Raw genomic sequence first — 17,388 nt, 5'->3', positions numbered from 1 at the left:
TCCACTATGTTCATCAGTTTTGTTTCTTAAATTCCACATATGAGTGAAATCATGTATTTGTCTTTCTCTGACTTGTTTCCCTTAGCCTAATACCCTCTAGTTCCACCCATGCCATTGCAAATGGCAGGATTTCTTTCTTTTGGGTGCCTGAGTAATATTCCATTGTATGTGTATACATATACCACATCTTCTTTATCCATTCATCTGTTGATGGGCGTGTGGGCTCTCCATATCTGGGCTATTGTGGACATTGCTGCTATAAACATTGAGGTGCATGTGGCCTTTCAAGAATTACTATGTTTGTACCCTTTGGATAAATATCTAGTAGTGCAATTGCTGGGTTGTAGGGTAGCTCTATTTTTAACTTTCTGAGGAACCTTCATACTATTTTCCAGAGTGGCTCTGTCACTTTGCATTCCCACCAACAGTATAAGAGGGTTCCCCTTTCTCTGCAACCTTGCCAACATCTGTTGTTTCCTGAGTTGTTCATTTTAGTTTTAGACTTTACTATTAAAAAGTATAACACTTTTTCCAGTAATCCATAAACTTTTTTTCAAAAAAGAAAATTTTAATTAATCAAGAGAGCCAAAATTAGTATTTTAATGTTTAGCATATCACAGGGCTAAGAAAATAGAGCAGATTTACAAGATAAAAACAAATGCTATGAGAGCCAATTTTTCCTATTCTTTAATTTCTTTCATGAAAAAGTCTAATTTTCTTCCTAATTCATCTAAACTTAGAACACTGAGATCTTGAAACTATTAGAATAGCGATTATAAGAATGAGTTATTAAGAACTGTGCTGGATTTTACATACATTAATTCAACTCTGCCAACAACTTTGCTAGGAAGGTTTTATTATTATTTTTCTTTTACAAATGAGGAAACTAAGGTTTAAGAAGATTTAAAAATGACCCATAAATAAGTAGCAAAAGCAGTATATGAAGCCTAACACCAAAGCTTGGTAAACTTTCAAAAGCCACTTTCATTATTACCAAGATTTATTGAGTTATTTGTAAAGAGCCAAGCAATAAAAAATTGGCAGAATTAATAATTTGGTGTGTAGAGATATGAGAACCCAATATTCTTCCAGTTAAAGGATAAATAGAAATGTCTAATGTAAAAATTCTAATAAACTCTTTATTTTTCAAAAATAGTATTGTACTTTTATAAAATCATGCTGACTTGATGAGCATACTTTCAAAGAGTCTACAAAACTTTTGTTTCCTTCAGTTCTATTTCAGCATTCACTGATGAATAAGTGAGACTTGGAGCAGAGAATGGCAAATTCTTACATCACTACATCTGATGGTTACTGTTTTGCTGAGCCAGTGCAGTACTATGGTATGTAACAAAAAGCTACAGTATAATGGTTGATAAAACACTTCTTGTGTGACATTATGGTTAATTACAGAGGTTTTTCCCTTTTTTAAAAGAAATTAACAAGCAAACCAAAGAGTTTAAATTGTTCCCTACAAGAGGAATTAAAATAAAAACTTAAAAAAATCATTCTCTTACAAGAGAATATAATTAATTTAAAAAAAATCAGTAACTCTAAAATGTTGTAAGCCAGAATCAAATGTAAAGAGAGAAAAGCCTGATAGTCTAAAATTGTATTTGATTTTTAAAATTTGAATTAACATGCAAATTAGAAATTATTTTTAGGGTTTAGCTGAAGCTAGTTCACATGCAATTCAGTAAATGTGGCTCAGAGTAGTTATTTCATATACTTGAAATTTTCATCTTAATATAAGATTTTTATCAAAGGGAAAGAAATAGAAACAGAATACAGGATACAAAAGGAATTTTCTCCAAAAAGACTAAGGCTATAAGATAAACTTAATTTAATTTAATTTTTTAATCTTTAATCTTTTGTTTTTTTGTGGGTTTAAACATTATTTATTAATTTATTTATTATTTATATTATTAGGGTCCGTGATCAAAGGAGCAAGACTGATACAAAGCAAAGGTCAAGCAAATCTTTATTTCGCGCCAGCACAGATAATCAAACCAACCGGTTGGGGCTGCCTCTTACAGAGAAAGCCACCCCTCCCGGCCTCACGGACTAACTTTTAAAGGGCAATGGCCATGTGGTTGAGCCTGGCCACACACAGGTGGCCAATGAGATTGTAACACACAGAGAAAGTTGCATAGTCATGCTAGGTCACACGCAGGTGGCCAATTGAATTACAGTTCACCCTATAGTAGATATTTGAAATAGTCTATCACCTTGGTCAGAATTGATGCCCAAAAGGCCCCCAAAAGGTGGGGCCCACATTTTTTTTAGGGAGATAGTGATTGGATGTCTCCACCTGGCCTGACCCGCCCTTGTATTTGGGCTCTGTTATCAGGGACTGGTCACCATATTTTACTTGTTTCCCAAACTTGCTTTTAAGTAAGTTCCCGTGGTGGTGGTGGGGGGGGTGGGGTAGGGTCAGTTTAAGTTTTACTGCATAAACAACAAAATCACTGTTTAACCGAGATGGAATCGCTCTGGCTAAATAGGCCCTTACAATATTTATTAAGTTTTTGAAAATTTAAATTCAATTAATTAACATATAATGTATTATGGGTTTCAGAGGTAGAGGTCAATGATTCATCAGTCTTATACCCAGTGCTCATTACATCACGTGCCCTCCTTAATGCTCATTATATAAATTTAAATTTAAATGCAGTTTTCTTTTAGGGTTAAGGTAAAGATTAGGGCTTCAATTCTAATTTCCATGCTAATGGAGCATTGGCTAATATTATGCAGTCTTTTGACACTCATTCAAGAAAGGCCCTCTTTAATAAAAAAAGTTACATTGTTTTTACTGATAACCTTTCTTTTTATATTAGGTTATTATTAGTATTTACTCAACACTTAGCATTAGAGTGAATGCTATAAGATTGCAAGTGATTTATGTGAGTTAATAAAAATTATACTCTTTACCAATCTTGGTGGTATAATTTTGAGGTTAAAAGTAAGTTTAATCACCTGACTCAGCATCAGGAAAAGTACAAATATTACTAGTTACAGAGATAGATATTCAGTATTCCTGGGTCCTTTTGGAGCCAATTTTCTGGATTTAGACTTAGAAATTTTCCTGAAAGCAGAAGGTAAGTTGGTGGCACCTGGGTGGCTCAGTTTGGTTAGGAGGCTGGCTCTTGATTTTGGTGCAGACCATCATCTCAGTGTGAAGTTTTAGAATATAAGGGAGGTTTGGTGGGGTGAGGTCCAGAGCCAATGACCAAAAAAGAATTCTTGAGACATCTTTGGTTCAAAATGGTGGTTTATTAAAGCAGAGGGACAGGGCTGGTGGGCAGAAAGAGCTGCTACCTGGGATTGTGAGGAGTGGTCCATTATATGCCTTACAAGTTGGGAGGGGGTCAGGGATGGCGAAAGTCTCCAAGGAATTTTGTAAGCAAGGTTTCCAGGACCTTGAGGGGCTAGATATTGTTGGGGAAAAAGGTTATTCATTACCAGTACTAAAACCTTTGTTGGTGAGACCCTTTAGATGTGTATCAGTGGTCATATGCTTGGAGAGTTTTGAGATAAAGGAAGTTTTCAAAGGACTTGTTAAAGTAGACTTCAGGATCCTGGTTGAGGGTAGGGGTCCTCAGGTTAGGATTGCCCTTTGCCCTTAGCAAAGTGTTAAGGCGGAGATAGTTGAGTCCCTAGAGGAATGTCACTCTGCCTGTTTCAAGGGCTTGTCAGTGGGTAAGGAAATTTAATAGTTTTTTCTTCTACCTCAGTTTCCCACATCATCAGGGTCCAGGAATCAAGTGGGAAGTTTGCCCAAGGATTCTCTCTCCTTCTCCCTTTGCCCCTCCCCCAGCTTGCGCATGTGTGCACTCTTTCTGAAATAAATAGATAAATCTTAAAAAAGAAAGTAATTGGAAGGGGAGGTGAACCATGAGAGACTATGGACACTGAAAAACAACCTGAGGGTTTTGAAGGGGGGGGGGTTGGGGGATCCAGGTGGTGGGTATTGGGGAGGGCACGTATTGCATGGAGCACTGGGTGTGGTGCAAAAACAATGAATACTGTTATGCTGAAAAGAAATTAAAAAAAAAAAAGAAAGTAAGTTGGTGTTTGGAAGCTTCTGATAATTATAATAATGATCTTCATTAAGCATTAGTTTATATTTTATATATGCTTTTGCATACCATATTTTGTTTCATCTTTATAGTAACCTGGTAAAGCAGGCAAATTTATCCCTAGATAATTGATAGTTAGAATTGTTAATCAACAAAATACAAAAGAAACTAGTAATTTAAATCAGGTGTACAAATGGCAAAGGACAGTGTTAAGGTATATTTAATGGGGAGCTCAAACAAAAACATATACATACACACACACACACACACACATATGTATTTGCTTGAAATAACCAAGTAAAATTGTATTTTAGTTTGATTTTTTGGGGGGGGTGGGATAATTTATTAATTCATGTCTTTACTGACCTGACTGTACTGCAAACCATTTTATCCACACAAGGGAAATGCAAAGGATGGGGAAAGCCTTCTTTCCTTCCAAACAAGGGGAAATACACATTTCTATTTAAGAAGGGAGACTGGATTGATATGTAAGCCATTAGCAACAGACTGGCCTTTTTCCCAGCCCCAGAGCAACCTCTGCCTACCCCTGGAATGGCAGCACTTATGAAGCAGGGTAAATCAGTTTACTGCCCACTCCTCGCTCCTGGTGCTGGCCAGCAAGTCCTTGCGACGCAGTGGACATGTTGAACTCATTGTTGAGCATACAGCTCTTTGACATTTGAAAATAATTATGGAATTTTGACTTTTTACCGTTTGTTCTTTTTTTTTTATATTAAAACAATTAGATGTTCTTCCAGAGCAAGTCAACTATCAGCTGCACGACACTGATTTTCAAGAATCAGCTTATTGCCAGTACTCTACTGTCCAGTTTCCAACAGCTCTGCAGTCCTACTCTTTACAAAGTCATTTCAACACTTACAGCTTGGATCCACAGTTCGGTGGTGGAGAGTGTGGATTTGGTTCCTACGAACTAAATAAACCCACTTATGTGGTTGACCATGATGCTGAAGATGGATATTCTGGAATAAAAAGGTCCAGACTAACTCACTCTTCTATTCGGATTAAGCGACAGGAAGAACTCTGTGTAGTTTGTGGTGATAAAGCATCAGGATATCATTATAATGCACTTACTTGCGAAGGTTGCAAGGGTAAGGAAAAAGTTAAAACCAAACTGAAGTCCTTGTGTTCACTGAAGAGTCATGGAAGTTTAGGCGTGTAAGAATATGCTTATTTTTCAGAGTGTGAAAAATAAAACCAGAGAGAGCCGTTGATACATTTAAAGGTGGTCAATCCGTGCCTAGAAGACGTGAAAATGGAATGTAATAGCTTTGATTTAGTTTTCATTTTTGATGAAAACTTTTACATTTAAATAGAAAATTCAGTATTTATGCAGCAGAAGGTTTCTGTGGTTTTAGATGAATCGGATATTGGAATAGAAAATGATTTTTAGGGGTTCCTGAGTGGCTCCATTGGTTGGGCAAATGGCTCTTGGTTTTAGCTCAGGTTGTGATCTCTGGTGGTGGGATCAAGCCCAGAGTGGGATGCTCTGCACTTGGCTCAGAGTCTGCTTGTCCCTTTCCCTCCCCCTCTGCCCCTTCCCCTCCACCCCTCCTCTTGCTCCAGCACATGGGCATTCTATCTTTGTCAAATAAATGAATAAATTAATTAATAAATAAAATCTTTTAGAAAAAAAATGATTTCTAAAAATATCTGAATGTTAACTGCTCTATCTTCTCATGTGGTTGATATAATTCATGCATTAGAAGGGAATTTGAATTAAATGACTTCTATGAGGCTATTTTAATTTCTTTGAATGCTTTTCTGGAAACAAATGGGAGGCCTGCAAGTGAAGATCATAACTGACAATGAAATTTTCGAAGAGTGAAAATAGTCCTTGATGAAGTTTTGAGTCCTTGATGAAATTTTTGAAACACTCCTGCATTGTTTTTATTTACAATTGCAATGTTGGGACGGAACCCGGAAATGATTAGGCCAATGCATCTTGGTAAGCATGTCTGTTTAGAAGTTCAGGGTGAAGATTTACTCTCAGAATCTCACAACTCGCCCCTCACAAAGAATAGCCAAATGAAGACTGTGGGAAATTAGGTACCAGCTTTATGAATAGAATAGCTGGGCAAGTATTTGCTTATTCTTAAAAGGCAGGGCCTTGCTGTTCAAACTAGATGGAAGAAGGGGCCCCCAGGTTAAGCGCCTGCCTTCACCTCAGGTCATGATCCCAGCATCCTGGGATCCAGCCCCCACATCACATTGAGCTCTCTGCTCAGTGGTGAACCTTCTTCTCCCTCTCCTGACCCTCACTCATGTTTGTCCTCTCTCTTTACTGCTCTTTCTCTCTCTCTTAAATAAATAAAAAAATCTTAAAAAAAAAACTAGATGGAAGATGAGGCATGGTTCTAGAAACTTAAGCTGAAATTTCTATTTCCTTTGCTGAATCTAAATCACAAAACTCTCAAGTGTGTCTACAGAAAAAAAGGGTATGGCAGGTCTCTAAGAGGAGCACTGACAAAGATTGTCAACTTTACTGCTTGGGATGGATTAAGAGGAAGATAGCAGAGGTTACTCTGTAGGAATGGGGAATGAAAGAGGAAATGGGAAGGGGGGCTGCTATGCATGGATTTAGGAAGTGAAAAGGATAATATAGACACCTCCGCCAAAACACACAGACACATACACACATACACACACACACCACTGCCTATTCAATGTCTCAGACCAAATAACCTAAAAATGTTTTCTAACCTGGGTGAGTGCTAAAAAAGGAAGAAGGATAGAGAAGTAAGTTTCAAAGAATATCTTTTCCTATTCCTATGGTTGAGGTGGAAATATGAGGAGAAAAGAAAAGAGGTTTTCCTTATAGTTTTCTAGGAGCGTATATTCTTTTATTTTCTCTTTAGCTCTGTGATTTTTTAAAAATAATTTTAAAAATTTTTTATAAACATATATTATTAGCCCCAGGGTATGGGTCTGTGAATCGCCAGGTTTACACACTTCACATCACTCACCATAGCACATAACTTCCCCAGTGTCCATAACCCCACCACCCTCTCCCTACCCCCCTCCCCCCGGCAACCCTCAGTTTGTTTTGTGACATTAAGAGTCTCTTATGGTTTGTCTCCCTCCCGATCCCATCTTGTTTCATTTATTCCTCTCCTACCCCCCTTGCCCCCCATGTTGCATCTCCACTTCCTCATATGAGGGAGATCATATGATAGTTGTCTTTCTCCGATTGACTTATTTCGAGGAGCGTATACTTTCAAGGGCACCTTGAGACATGCTTCATGGAATCCTGATATTCTGTACAACATAGTTGTAAAAATGCTTTTAGATGATATATTATAGCCATATTAAAATAGAAAGTTATCTTAATTGATGGAACTATTTTGTTTAATTTCTAGATGTGATTATTGAAGGAAACAACCTTGGAATAGAAGATATCAATCATGAAGGAATATAAACATATATTAAATTGAATCTTACTGATGGAAAAAAGCATTTTATTGAAATAATTTAGTTATTTTGATTACTTAACTCTACTAGGAAGATATATATTTAAAAAATGGGTCTCCTGGGTGGCTCAGTCAGTTAAGCATCTGCCTTTGGCTCAGATCATGATCTCAGGGTCCCGGAAGCAAACCCCGCATTGAGCCTCACATCAAGCACCACATCAGGCTCCCTGCTCTGTGGGGAGTCTGCCTCTCCCTCTCCCTGCCTGCTTGTGTTCTCTTGCTCCCTCTGTGTCAAATAAGTAAAATTTTATACAAACAAAACCCTAAAAACACTTAATAGTGAAATTTTAAAAGTACTTTTTTTGTTATTAGGTTTTTTTCGACGTAGCATCACCAAAAATGCAGTATATCACTGCAAGAATGGTGGCCACTGTGAAATGGACATGTACATGCGTAGGAAATGTCAAGAGTGCAGACTGAAAAAGTGTAAGGCAGTAGGAATGCTGGCAGAATGTAAGTGTTATTATGGACTTTGGGGTTTCTTTTTTGAGGGGGATTTTAGTTTTTCTTACCTTATTGACAACATAATGCATTAGTCAAATTATCATTTTGAACATTAACATATTAGTCTAGATTTAAGCTATTTCTCTAACAACTGATAGATTGGGATGACTAGTAACCAATCTAGGTAATTATTTCCATAAACCCTGTTCTACACTATATTGCTCTAATTTTGGCAATAATCATATGTTCTTCTTCATTAGAAATCCTTGTATTTTCATATGACTTAACCTAAAGTTATATAATTTATCTATAAAGAGCAGAATTTTAAATTAGTAGTTCCCCCTCTTTGGTCTTGTATCTTTAGAAGCCTACATGACAACTAAGTATGTAGAGCCTACTAACAGCTCATAGGTGTCAAAAACCAACTCGAACAGGCAGAAGAGTACTTAGGCTGTTTGAGTTCCTTCTATGTTCACAGTGTTTTGAGCTTATAAATTACATGATATCACGTGATCCTCAGGGTAGTACTAAGATTTTGGCCTTATTTCTGCAATTCCTCCTATTTCCTATGGCTCAAAATGTCATGGTGATTTCAAAGTTCATTTTCTTAATAAGGTATTAGTGTTTTCATGCCTAACCTAGCCTTGCTCAAACTCTTATCTTGCAGTCTTTCTATTATATTAATTTCATGTCTGTTTCTTCATTATCTTTTTATTTTCTTTTAACTGCTATGATAATATTCTTCAATTTTTATTAAGTTACACTCCTGTTCAATAAACACCAATGCAATGATCTGTTTATATTACATTGTTTATATTAATAAAATCTTAACTCCTCATAGCTTGACCAAAAGGATTCCTATTATTTAAAATTCCAGGGGTGGGGCACCAGGCTGGCTGGATTAGTCGATAGAACGTATGACTCCTGATCTCAGGGTTGTGAGGTTGAGCCCCATGTTGGGGATAGAGATTACTTAAAAATCCTAAAAAAAAAAATTCGGGTTGGAGTCGATCTTAAGGTCATCTTGTCCAACCAGCCAAATCCTTTACTTTATCTCTGTCTGAGACTGCTCAGACTGCCATAACAAAATACCATTGTCTTGTTTTATTAAGAAAAAGTGACTTAGCTCATTTAACAAAATCACAAAATATTTCCTTGACTTTATATAAAAAATCAAAGAAAAAAGCTCATAGATAAAGTAGTTGAACTTCTATATCAATTGATATTCTATGTTGTTTCCACGATATAATGTAGAAATTTCTTATTTATTGTAGAACTTTCTTTTTATTTCTTTTATATTTATAAAAGGTCTAGGGGCGCCTGGGTGGCTCAGTGGGTTAAGCCTCTGCCTTTGGCTCAGGTCATGATCTCAGGGGCCTGAGAATGAGCCCTCCATCGGACTCTCTGCAGGGAGCCTGCTTCCCCCTCTCTCTCTGCCTGCCTCTCTCTCTACTTGTGATCTATCTCTCTGTCAAATAAATAAATAAATAAAATCTTAAAAAAAAAAGGTCTAAATTTATGGTTTGGAGACGCAAAATTGATTTTTAATTTATGTGCAGAATGACTGTGTACTTTTAAGTAGAGGGTAGTTATGGAAGGAAAAGAAGAAATTAATGTAGTAAATTTAATAGCTGTGTACATGCTTGCCAAAAAGGGAAAGTTCTTTGTGAAAAGACAAGTCTATGATAATATATGTGTACAGTGTAAGAACATTTTCATTAAATCCTATAATGTTATTTGCTAAACCTAAAACATCTTATTTGAATTTCATAATATCACAGGTTTGCTCACAGAAATCCAATGCAAATCAAAGAGACTTCGAAAGAACTTTAAACAGAAGAATAGTTTTTACTCTAGCATCAAAGTGGAAGAGGAAGGACTAGACAACAAGCTTGTATCATCCACCACTAGAGCTGGAAAAATGGTAAGACTCCTGTAAAATTTCTTGTTTCTTTAATGATGACATGTGTTGCTTAATACAAATTCATTATAGTTTTCCCCCTATGTTTTCTTATAGATTAAGGAGAGCATGGAACTAACTCAAGAGGAACATCAGCTCATTAATAACATTGTGGCTGCTCATCAAAAATATACAATTCCTTTAGAGGAAACAAAGAAATTTGTATGTGTTCATTAATGGGGAGAAATTATTTATAACTAATTATATTAGAAAATAAGGGCATAAACATGAAAGTTAAAAATCTAAACAGTTAGTTGAAAGAAATAAAATCCATTACTCTTATTTCTTTTTGTTGGCTAGCTGCAGAAGTATGTAAATCCTGAACTGAGCTTTTTGAGACTCTCGGAGACAGTGGTCCTACACCTACAGGGGTTAATGGATTTTACCAAGGGACTCCCAGGTAATCACTTTATGACCTTTGCGAAAAAATCAGTTTCATACTGAATTTTTAAAAAGTTCCCTGTTTTAAAGGAAGGGGACATTTTAAGAAAATAAAACCTCTATTTTTCCACCAAAGCTGTTCATTTTGTATGCTTTAAACAATCAGGTGTGGTTGATTAAGCATCCCACTCTTGATTTTTGCTCAAGTCATGATCTCAGGGTCGTGAATTTTAGCCCCATATTGTGCTTTATGCTGAGCGTGGAGACTGCTTAATATTCTTTCTCTCCCTCTGCCTCTCTGGACCTCTCGTGTGCTCTCTCTCTCTCTCTCTCTAAAAGCAAAATAAAACAAAAACAATCAGATGATTAAAATATTCATATTTAAAAACATTCAAATGACTCCAAAGACTTAGTGCAAGACACATGATTGATTGTGTCTTTTAATGTTTTGAAATAAATTGTTTCTGAATATAAAAATAAATCAAATAAAATTGTATAATATGAAAAAAATCAAGCTACAGTTGGCTAAAACTTAATTATATGCACAGATAACTCACTGTAAAAATAAATTCTTTGAGGCTAAAATGACTGTGTTTAATTTGCTTTTGCCATATGAGAAAGTATTATTCTCTATTTCTGGTGAAAGTGCTCCAAAATATTACCATGTAGAATCAAGAATTTTGTTCATATTTGAAATTACGGATCTTGATTATTCTAAGGAAACACTTAGGATTCACATTATAACTAAATGAATAATTAAAAACATTAAATCTTATGCCTGAAAATTATCTCTTCATTACTCATTTCAAACAATTATGTGTCATTACTCATTTCAAACAATTATGTGATCTTTTCTTCAAGGATTTGGAAATTTGACAGCTGAGGACCAGACTGCATTATGCAAAGGATCAAAAACTGAAGTGATGTTCCTTCATGGGGCCCAACTTTACAGTCAGAAAGAATGTCTTTCATCAGCTTCTGAAAGTAAAAAATGTCAACCAACTCAATCTTAATGTTAACGGTTACTATTAAACACAGCAAGAAATTACATAACATCATTTTAAATTATATTTTTATAATAAATATTATATTCTCTCTTTACTAGTTAGTATAAGTACTTCATGATAGCTTTTCCAATCCATTGATCTAGCTTTTGCTTTTCTTTTAAAGAAAACATTTTTTTTTTCCAATTGTATGTCATCATGGAAAACATTTTTGCAGGGTTTTCTACATGAAATTTATATAAAATCTGAACTATTTATCTCAGTTCATGTTTCAGGAATAAAAATTTTAAAGCTACCATTTGTTGGGAATATTTCCTGTCTAACAGATTAGAGAGATTGGATTTATTATCTGTATAAAGATTTTTTAAAAATCAGACTTTATATTTTTCCCTGTTACTAGGTCCTATGAGAATGTCAGATCATTCAGATCATTCACTGAATTTTCCCAATCAGAGTGATAATAGAAGTGTTATTTATTCTATGGAAACATTTTGCAATGAAGACTGTCCACCTACTACACTGACTGGTAATATTACATACAATACAAAATATTATATTGGATGGGAAAAATTGGTCAGATACAATGTTTCATTTTATTATTCTGCTTTGAGAAAAGATGGTAATGGCAATATGTTTGATTATGCCCTATTGTCTGATGAAAATATATTTGATATTAATCTTTTTAGGTATTGCTGAAGAATTTATTACCACATTATTTTACTTCTACAGAAGAATGAGTGAACTTAATATTACTAATACTGAATATGCTCTGCTTGCAGCAACAACTGTGTTTTTTTCAGGTAAAAACCATTCAGAAGTACGTATTTGGATTAAGTTTGGCAATCAAATCATGATGTCTGTGGTTATTATTCACTGATACCAAATGTTAACAACTTTATTTCATCAAAATTTTCTCTTTGAGAGAATTCACTTCAGCTTATGAACATGCTGTAATTTCTTGCATCTTAGAAAAAAGCCTTCTTGACCTCTAATCGCTTTCAGCTATTTTCCCATTTCTCTGTTCTACTCTACAGAAAAACATTTTTTTTTTCTGTGTACTCCTGCCTTCATTCATCTCATCTCATTTACTCCTGAACCCACTGCAGTCAGATTTTTGTCCCCTTCTCTCCATTCTACCATAATTTGTCAAAGACTGTCAGTAATCTGGCACTGCTGATTCCAGTTTTCAATTCTTAGTCCTCATTGTACTTGACCCATCCGCTTCATCTGGCAGAGCAGATCACTCCTTCTCTCTTGGAAAACTTTCATCACTTGGTTTCTGTTGATCATTCCCTCCTTCTAGACATTTTTCCCTCCACTTGAATTCCAGGACATCACACACTCTTGATTTTCCTCCTTAGTGGCTGATTTTTCCATCTCCTTTGTTGATTTCTCCTTATCTCCCACGCTAATAAATGCTGAGTGTCCTAGAGCTCAGTTCTCTTTTCTTCTATACTTACTTCCTTTGAAATTTCATCCTATGTCATGGCTTTAAACACTATCTACATGTTGACAAGTCCCAAAGTTACATACCAACTTGGACTGCTCCCCTAAGCTCCACTATATAGCCTACTCAAGATTTCAACTTGTAGTAGACATATCAAATTTAACATCTCCCAAGGTGAACTTCTGATCTCTTCACTGATCCTCCTATATTCTTCCCCTATCTTTACTAAATGCCATCTCCATCCTTCAACTTACACAAGACAAAATTTGTGAAGTCATCTTTCACTACTTTCTTTCTCTTATACCCTGTCAAATATGCAACACCTCTTCTTGGCTTTAGCCTCAAAATATATCCAGAACTCAACCACTTTTTACTGTCTCTGTCCCGGCCACCCTAATGCAAACTAGTATCTTCTTTTGCTTTCCTGTTTCTTCCCTTGCCTCCCTAGAGTCTATTTTCTATGTAGTAGCCAGAGTTATTCTTTTAAAACATAAGCTAGATCATTTCATTTCTCTGTTCATAACTCTTTTTTAAAAATTTTTTAAATTTTTTTATAAACATATAATGTATTATTAGCCCCAGGGGTACAGGTCTGTGAATCGCCAGGTTTACACATCTGCTCATAACTCTTTCATGGTTTCCTGTTCTACACAGGTAAAAGCCAAGTTCTTTCCGTTATTGCCTACTACTGTCCCTTTTGCTCACACCATCACAGCCACATTACTTTTGATACACATGTTACTTGAAAATGTCAAGCAGGCTCCTGCCACAGGTTGTGTTGTATCTGACAAATATGCTTGGAAAGCTCTTTCCCCAGATAATTACATTCTTCCCTCCTTTATCTCTGATCTCTGTTAAATGTCATCTTTTTTTTAAAATTTATTTTCAGCATAACAGTATTCATTGTTTTTTCACCACACCCAGTGCTCCATGCAATCCGTGCCCTCCCTAATACCCACCACCTGGTTCCCCCAACCTCCCACCCCCCGCCCCTTCAAAACCCTCAGGTTGTTTTTCAGAGTCTGTAGTCTCTCATGGTTCACCTCCCCTTCCAATTTCCCTCAACTCCCTTCTCCTCTCCATCTCCCCTTGTCCTCTATATTATTTGTTATGCTCCACAAATAAGTGAAACCATATGATACTGGACTCTCTCTGTTTGACTTATTTCACACAGCATAATCTCTTCCAGTCCTGTCCATGTTGCTACAAAAGTTGGGTATTCGTCCTTTCTGATGGAGGCATAATACTCCATAGTGTATATGGACCACATCTTCCTTATCCATTCATCCGTTGAAGGGCATCTTGGTTCTTTCCACAGTTTGGCGACCGTGGCCATTGCTGCTATAAACATTGGGGTACAGATGGCCCTTCTTTTCACTCCATCTGTATCTTTGGGGTAAATACCCAGTAGTGCAATTGCAGGGTCATAGGGAAGCTCTATTTTTAATTTCCTGAGGAATCTCCACACTGTTCTCCAAAGTGGCTGCACCAGTTTGCATTCCCACCAACAGTGTAAGAGGGTTCCCCTCTCTCCACATCCTCTCCAACACACGTTGTTTCCTGTCTTGCTAATTTTGGCCATTCTAACTGGTGTAAGGTGGTATCTCAATGTGGTTTTGATTTGAATCTCCCTGGTGGCTAGTGATGATGAACATTTTTTCATGTGTCTGGTGGCCATTAAATGTCATCTTACCTCTGGATTATCCTTTTAAAATAGCAACTGCCCTTCCACCCTAAATTCTTATTCTTTCCTCTGTTTATTTTTCTCTCTAACACTTATCATTGCCATATTATTTATTTATTTATTTATTTTAAAAAAGATTTTATTTATTTATTTGACACAGAGAGATCACAAGTAGACAGAGGCAGGCAGGCAGAGAGAGAGAGAGGGAAGCATGCTCCCTGCTGAGCAGAGAGCCTGATGTGGGGCTCAATCCCAGGACCCTGGGATCATGACCTGAGCCGAAGGCAGAGGCTTTAACCCACTGAGCCACCCAGGAACCTCTTTTTTTTTTTATTTAAAATGTGTATATATCTCTTTTCTTGCCCACTCCTCCCAAACTCAGGATATAAGCTTAAAGAGGGCAGGAAATGGTGTCTGTTATGTTTGCTAGTATATCTCCACCACAGTGACTGGATAAATAATTGTTGCCTACCCATTCAGAAATTCTTGGTTGGTTCTTATATTTTATAACTGGGTACTTAAGAAGCTTGTCTTTTGCTTACTGTTCATCTTGAGGAAATTAATCTTTTAAAATTTCAAGTAAGCTTGAAACTTTTTCTTATACTCTTATAACCACTTACTGACCCTTCTCTTCCTATTTGACTTTATTTCTCTACCTCATAGAGTACTATGAAGATTAAATAAGATACTATATGAAGGAAGTTACTTGCATAATATCTTGCATACATTAAGGGTTTGGTAAATATTTGTTATTTTTATTATTTACAAACTGTATTGTTTTAAATTAATTATCTTCTACCACTTTCCAGTATTCACTAAGATATATATGATGATGTTTTTCAGATCGTCCATACCTTAAAGATAAGCAGCACGTGGAAAATATACAAGAACCCATTTTACAAATTTTGTACAAATATTCAAAAATTTATCATCCAGAAGACCTACAGCATTTTGCTCGTCTCATAGGGAGGCTCACTGAACTGAGAACACTGAATCACAACTACTCAGAAATACTTAGCACCTGGAAAGCAAAGGACCCCAAATTGGCTAGTTCACTCTTGGAGAAATGGAATTTGTATTCACATTGTTGAAATTATTGTTGTGGTTTGTCTTAAAACTTTCTAAATCTAGATTTTTGACTCTATCATCATATGGATGACTGATTTGAAAAACAAACAGGTTTGCTAGGTAACCAATATATCACCATAAAATGGATGTCATCAGTGCTCATCAAATTTTGTGGAATATAGGACGAACCACTAGAGGGACATCTAGGATTCTTTTCAAGATTTTACTCAAAAGAAGCAATGACTATTTTGTTACTGTATGGCTTCTCCAAAAGGGAATAATGCTAAATAGAGTTCTTACCTGAAGAAACTTTACTTTTTTCCTTTAGTAGAAAAACTGAACGAAAATATATAATTATAGACATGAGAAAGGCTATCTAGTGGAAAGAATTGTAATCAGAATAAAGGTAGTTTGTGAAACTCATTAATTAGGTCAGATTGATGGATTAAGAACTAACTTTCTAAACTTATTCCTGTTATAGCATTTTATGAATTATTAAAAGGGAACAAAACTATTCAACTCTTACTTTTTCTTAACTTAAAAAAAAAACTTTTTAAGTCCACGTTTTAAAAAATCCGTGATAGTAAGATATTGAAAAAAGTTAAAATGATAAATCATCAAAATGTTTTAACAAACATTGGGAAATTTAGCACAAATTATTACTCATTCTGGTAGGTAATATTTTGACCTTTTTTGCCAATATCTTTTGTAGAAAAAATGAAGTTCTTAAAAACTGAAGTCTTTCCACAGATATTTTAATCCTTATATGGATAGAAAGGCTATTTAGTAAAAATAAATTTTATGTGAAGTATATGAAATTGAGAAATTCTATGCTGGCAGTATTGTTTTGAAAGACTGGGTGTAAGTAAATAAAATACTGTGAATTTAAGTTAATTTAATACTAGTCATAGTAACATTTTGGTGTGCAAGACAGAAAAAAAAGACCATAGTTCAAAAAAAATTTTTTTAGCTATAAAACTTAAAAAAACTGGAATGTTGAATTTATATCCTCAACTTTAAGAATATCTTACTTAAATTTATTAGTTACTGCCCCCACGGGGCATCTTGGGCATAAACCTGGAATCATCTCTTGGAGGGACTATTTTGTCTTTTTTAGGGCATCTAGGCTGTTTCCTTAAAATGTAAAATAAAGGACTTAACCTGGATCAAAAATTTTTAAATTTTAGCAGAAACTATGATGTCTGATAGATTAAATTTATACAAAGTTGGATATTTAAAAATATTACTTAAGCCCTTTGGGAAAACATCAATTATAGTACCGGAAGAAGTTAGAAAACAAAGTCAAATGTATTCAAAATGGAATTCATTATCGTATTGCTCAAACCTAGGTATTCAGTACCACAATATTTATTGTATTTCCTCGCCCCAGCTTGAAGCCAAGCAGTCAGACTTCTTTCCCTGCTTACTATTTTAAAAAGCCATCAAATCCTATTAATTTGACTTCCTAAATACACATTTGATGCCTCTTCTTCGTCTTAACTGTCACGGCTCATCTCCTCACACCTTATCCCGCCTATCAAACTCTCTCCCAAACTCCAGTCTGACATGCCTAAGCCATTTTTTATAACGACACATTTCCTTCTGAACTTGATCTTGCCTCCCTTTCTACTCAGAACTCTTCAAGATCCCCATCCATAAAGGCTAAAATCCAAAAGCCTTTGGAAGGCCTCCTATCTGTCAAATCTGCAGCCTCATCTCTTGCCGTTTTCCCACCTGGCCTCACACACCTACGCCAAACTTCCTGGAGTCTCTCTCGTACTAATCTCGCTCACAACCACAGGACCTTCGCCTGCGTTCCTTCGGTCAGGAATC

At 35.8% G+C, this 17,388-nt stretch overlaps 1 protein-coding gene across 1 annotated transcript; it reads left to right on the top strand.

The window, feature by feature from the left end:
* Window positions 1-1,279: 1,279 nt before the first annotated feature.
* Window positions 1,280-16,059, top strand: LOC308340932 (bile acid receptor-like; the record flags this gene model as incomplete). The annotated part of the gene is made up of 10 exons (XM_080800447.1): window positions 1,280-1,343; window positions 4,826-5,188; window positions 7,880-8,020; window positions 9,793-9,935; window positions 10,029-10,133; window positions 10,272-10,371; window positions 11,214-11,336; window positions 11,757-11,882; window positions 12,043-12,156; window positions 15,331-16,059. 10 exons carry the CDS (start codon window positions 1,280-1,282, stop codon window positions 15,576-15,578), a joined length of 1,527 nt encoding a protein of 508 aa, XP_080656573.1. The 3' UTR covers window positions 15,579-16,059.
* Window positions 16,060-17,388: the final 1,329 nt, after the last annotated feature.

Source organism: Martes martes (assembly GCF_963455335.1).
Source record: "Martes martes genome assembly, chromosome: 4".
Taxonomy (NCBI): Eukaryota; Metazoa; Chordata; class Mammalia; order Carnivora; family Mustelidae; genus Martes; species Martes martes.
This window is presented reverse-complemented; position numbering and strand designations above follow the sequence as displayed.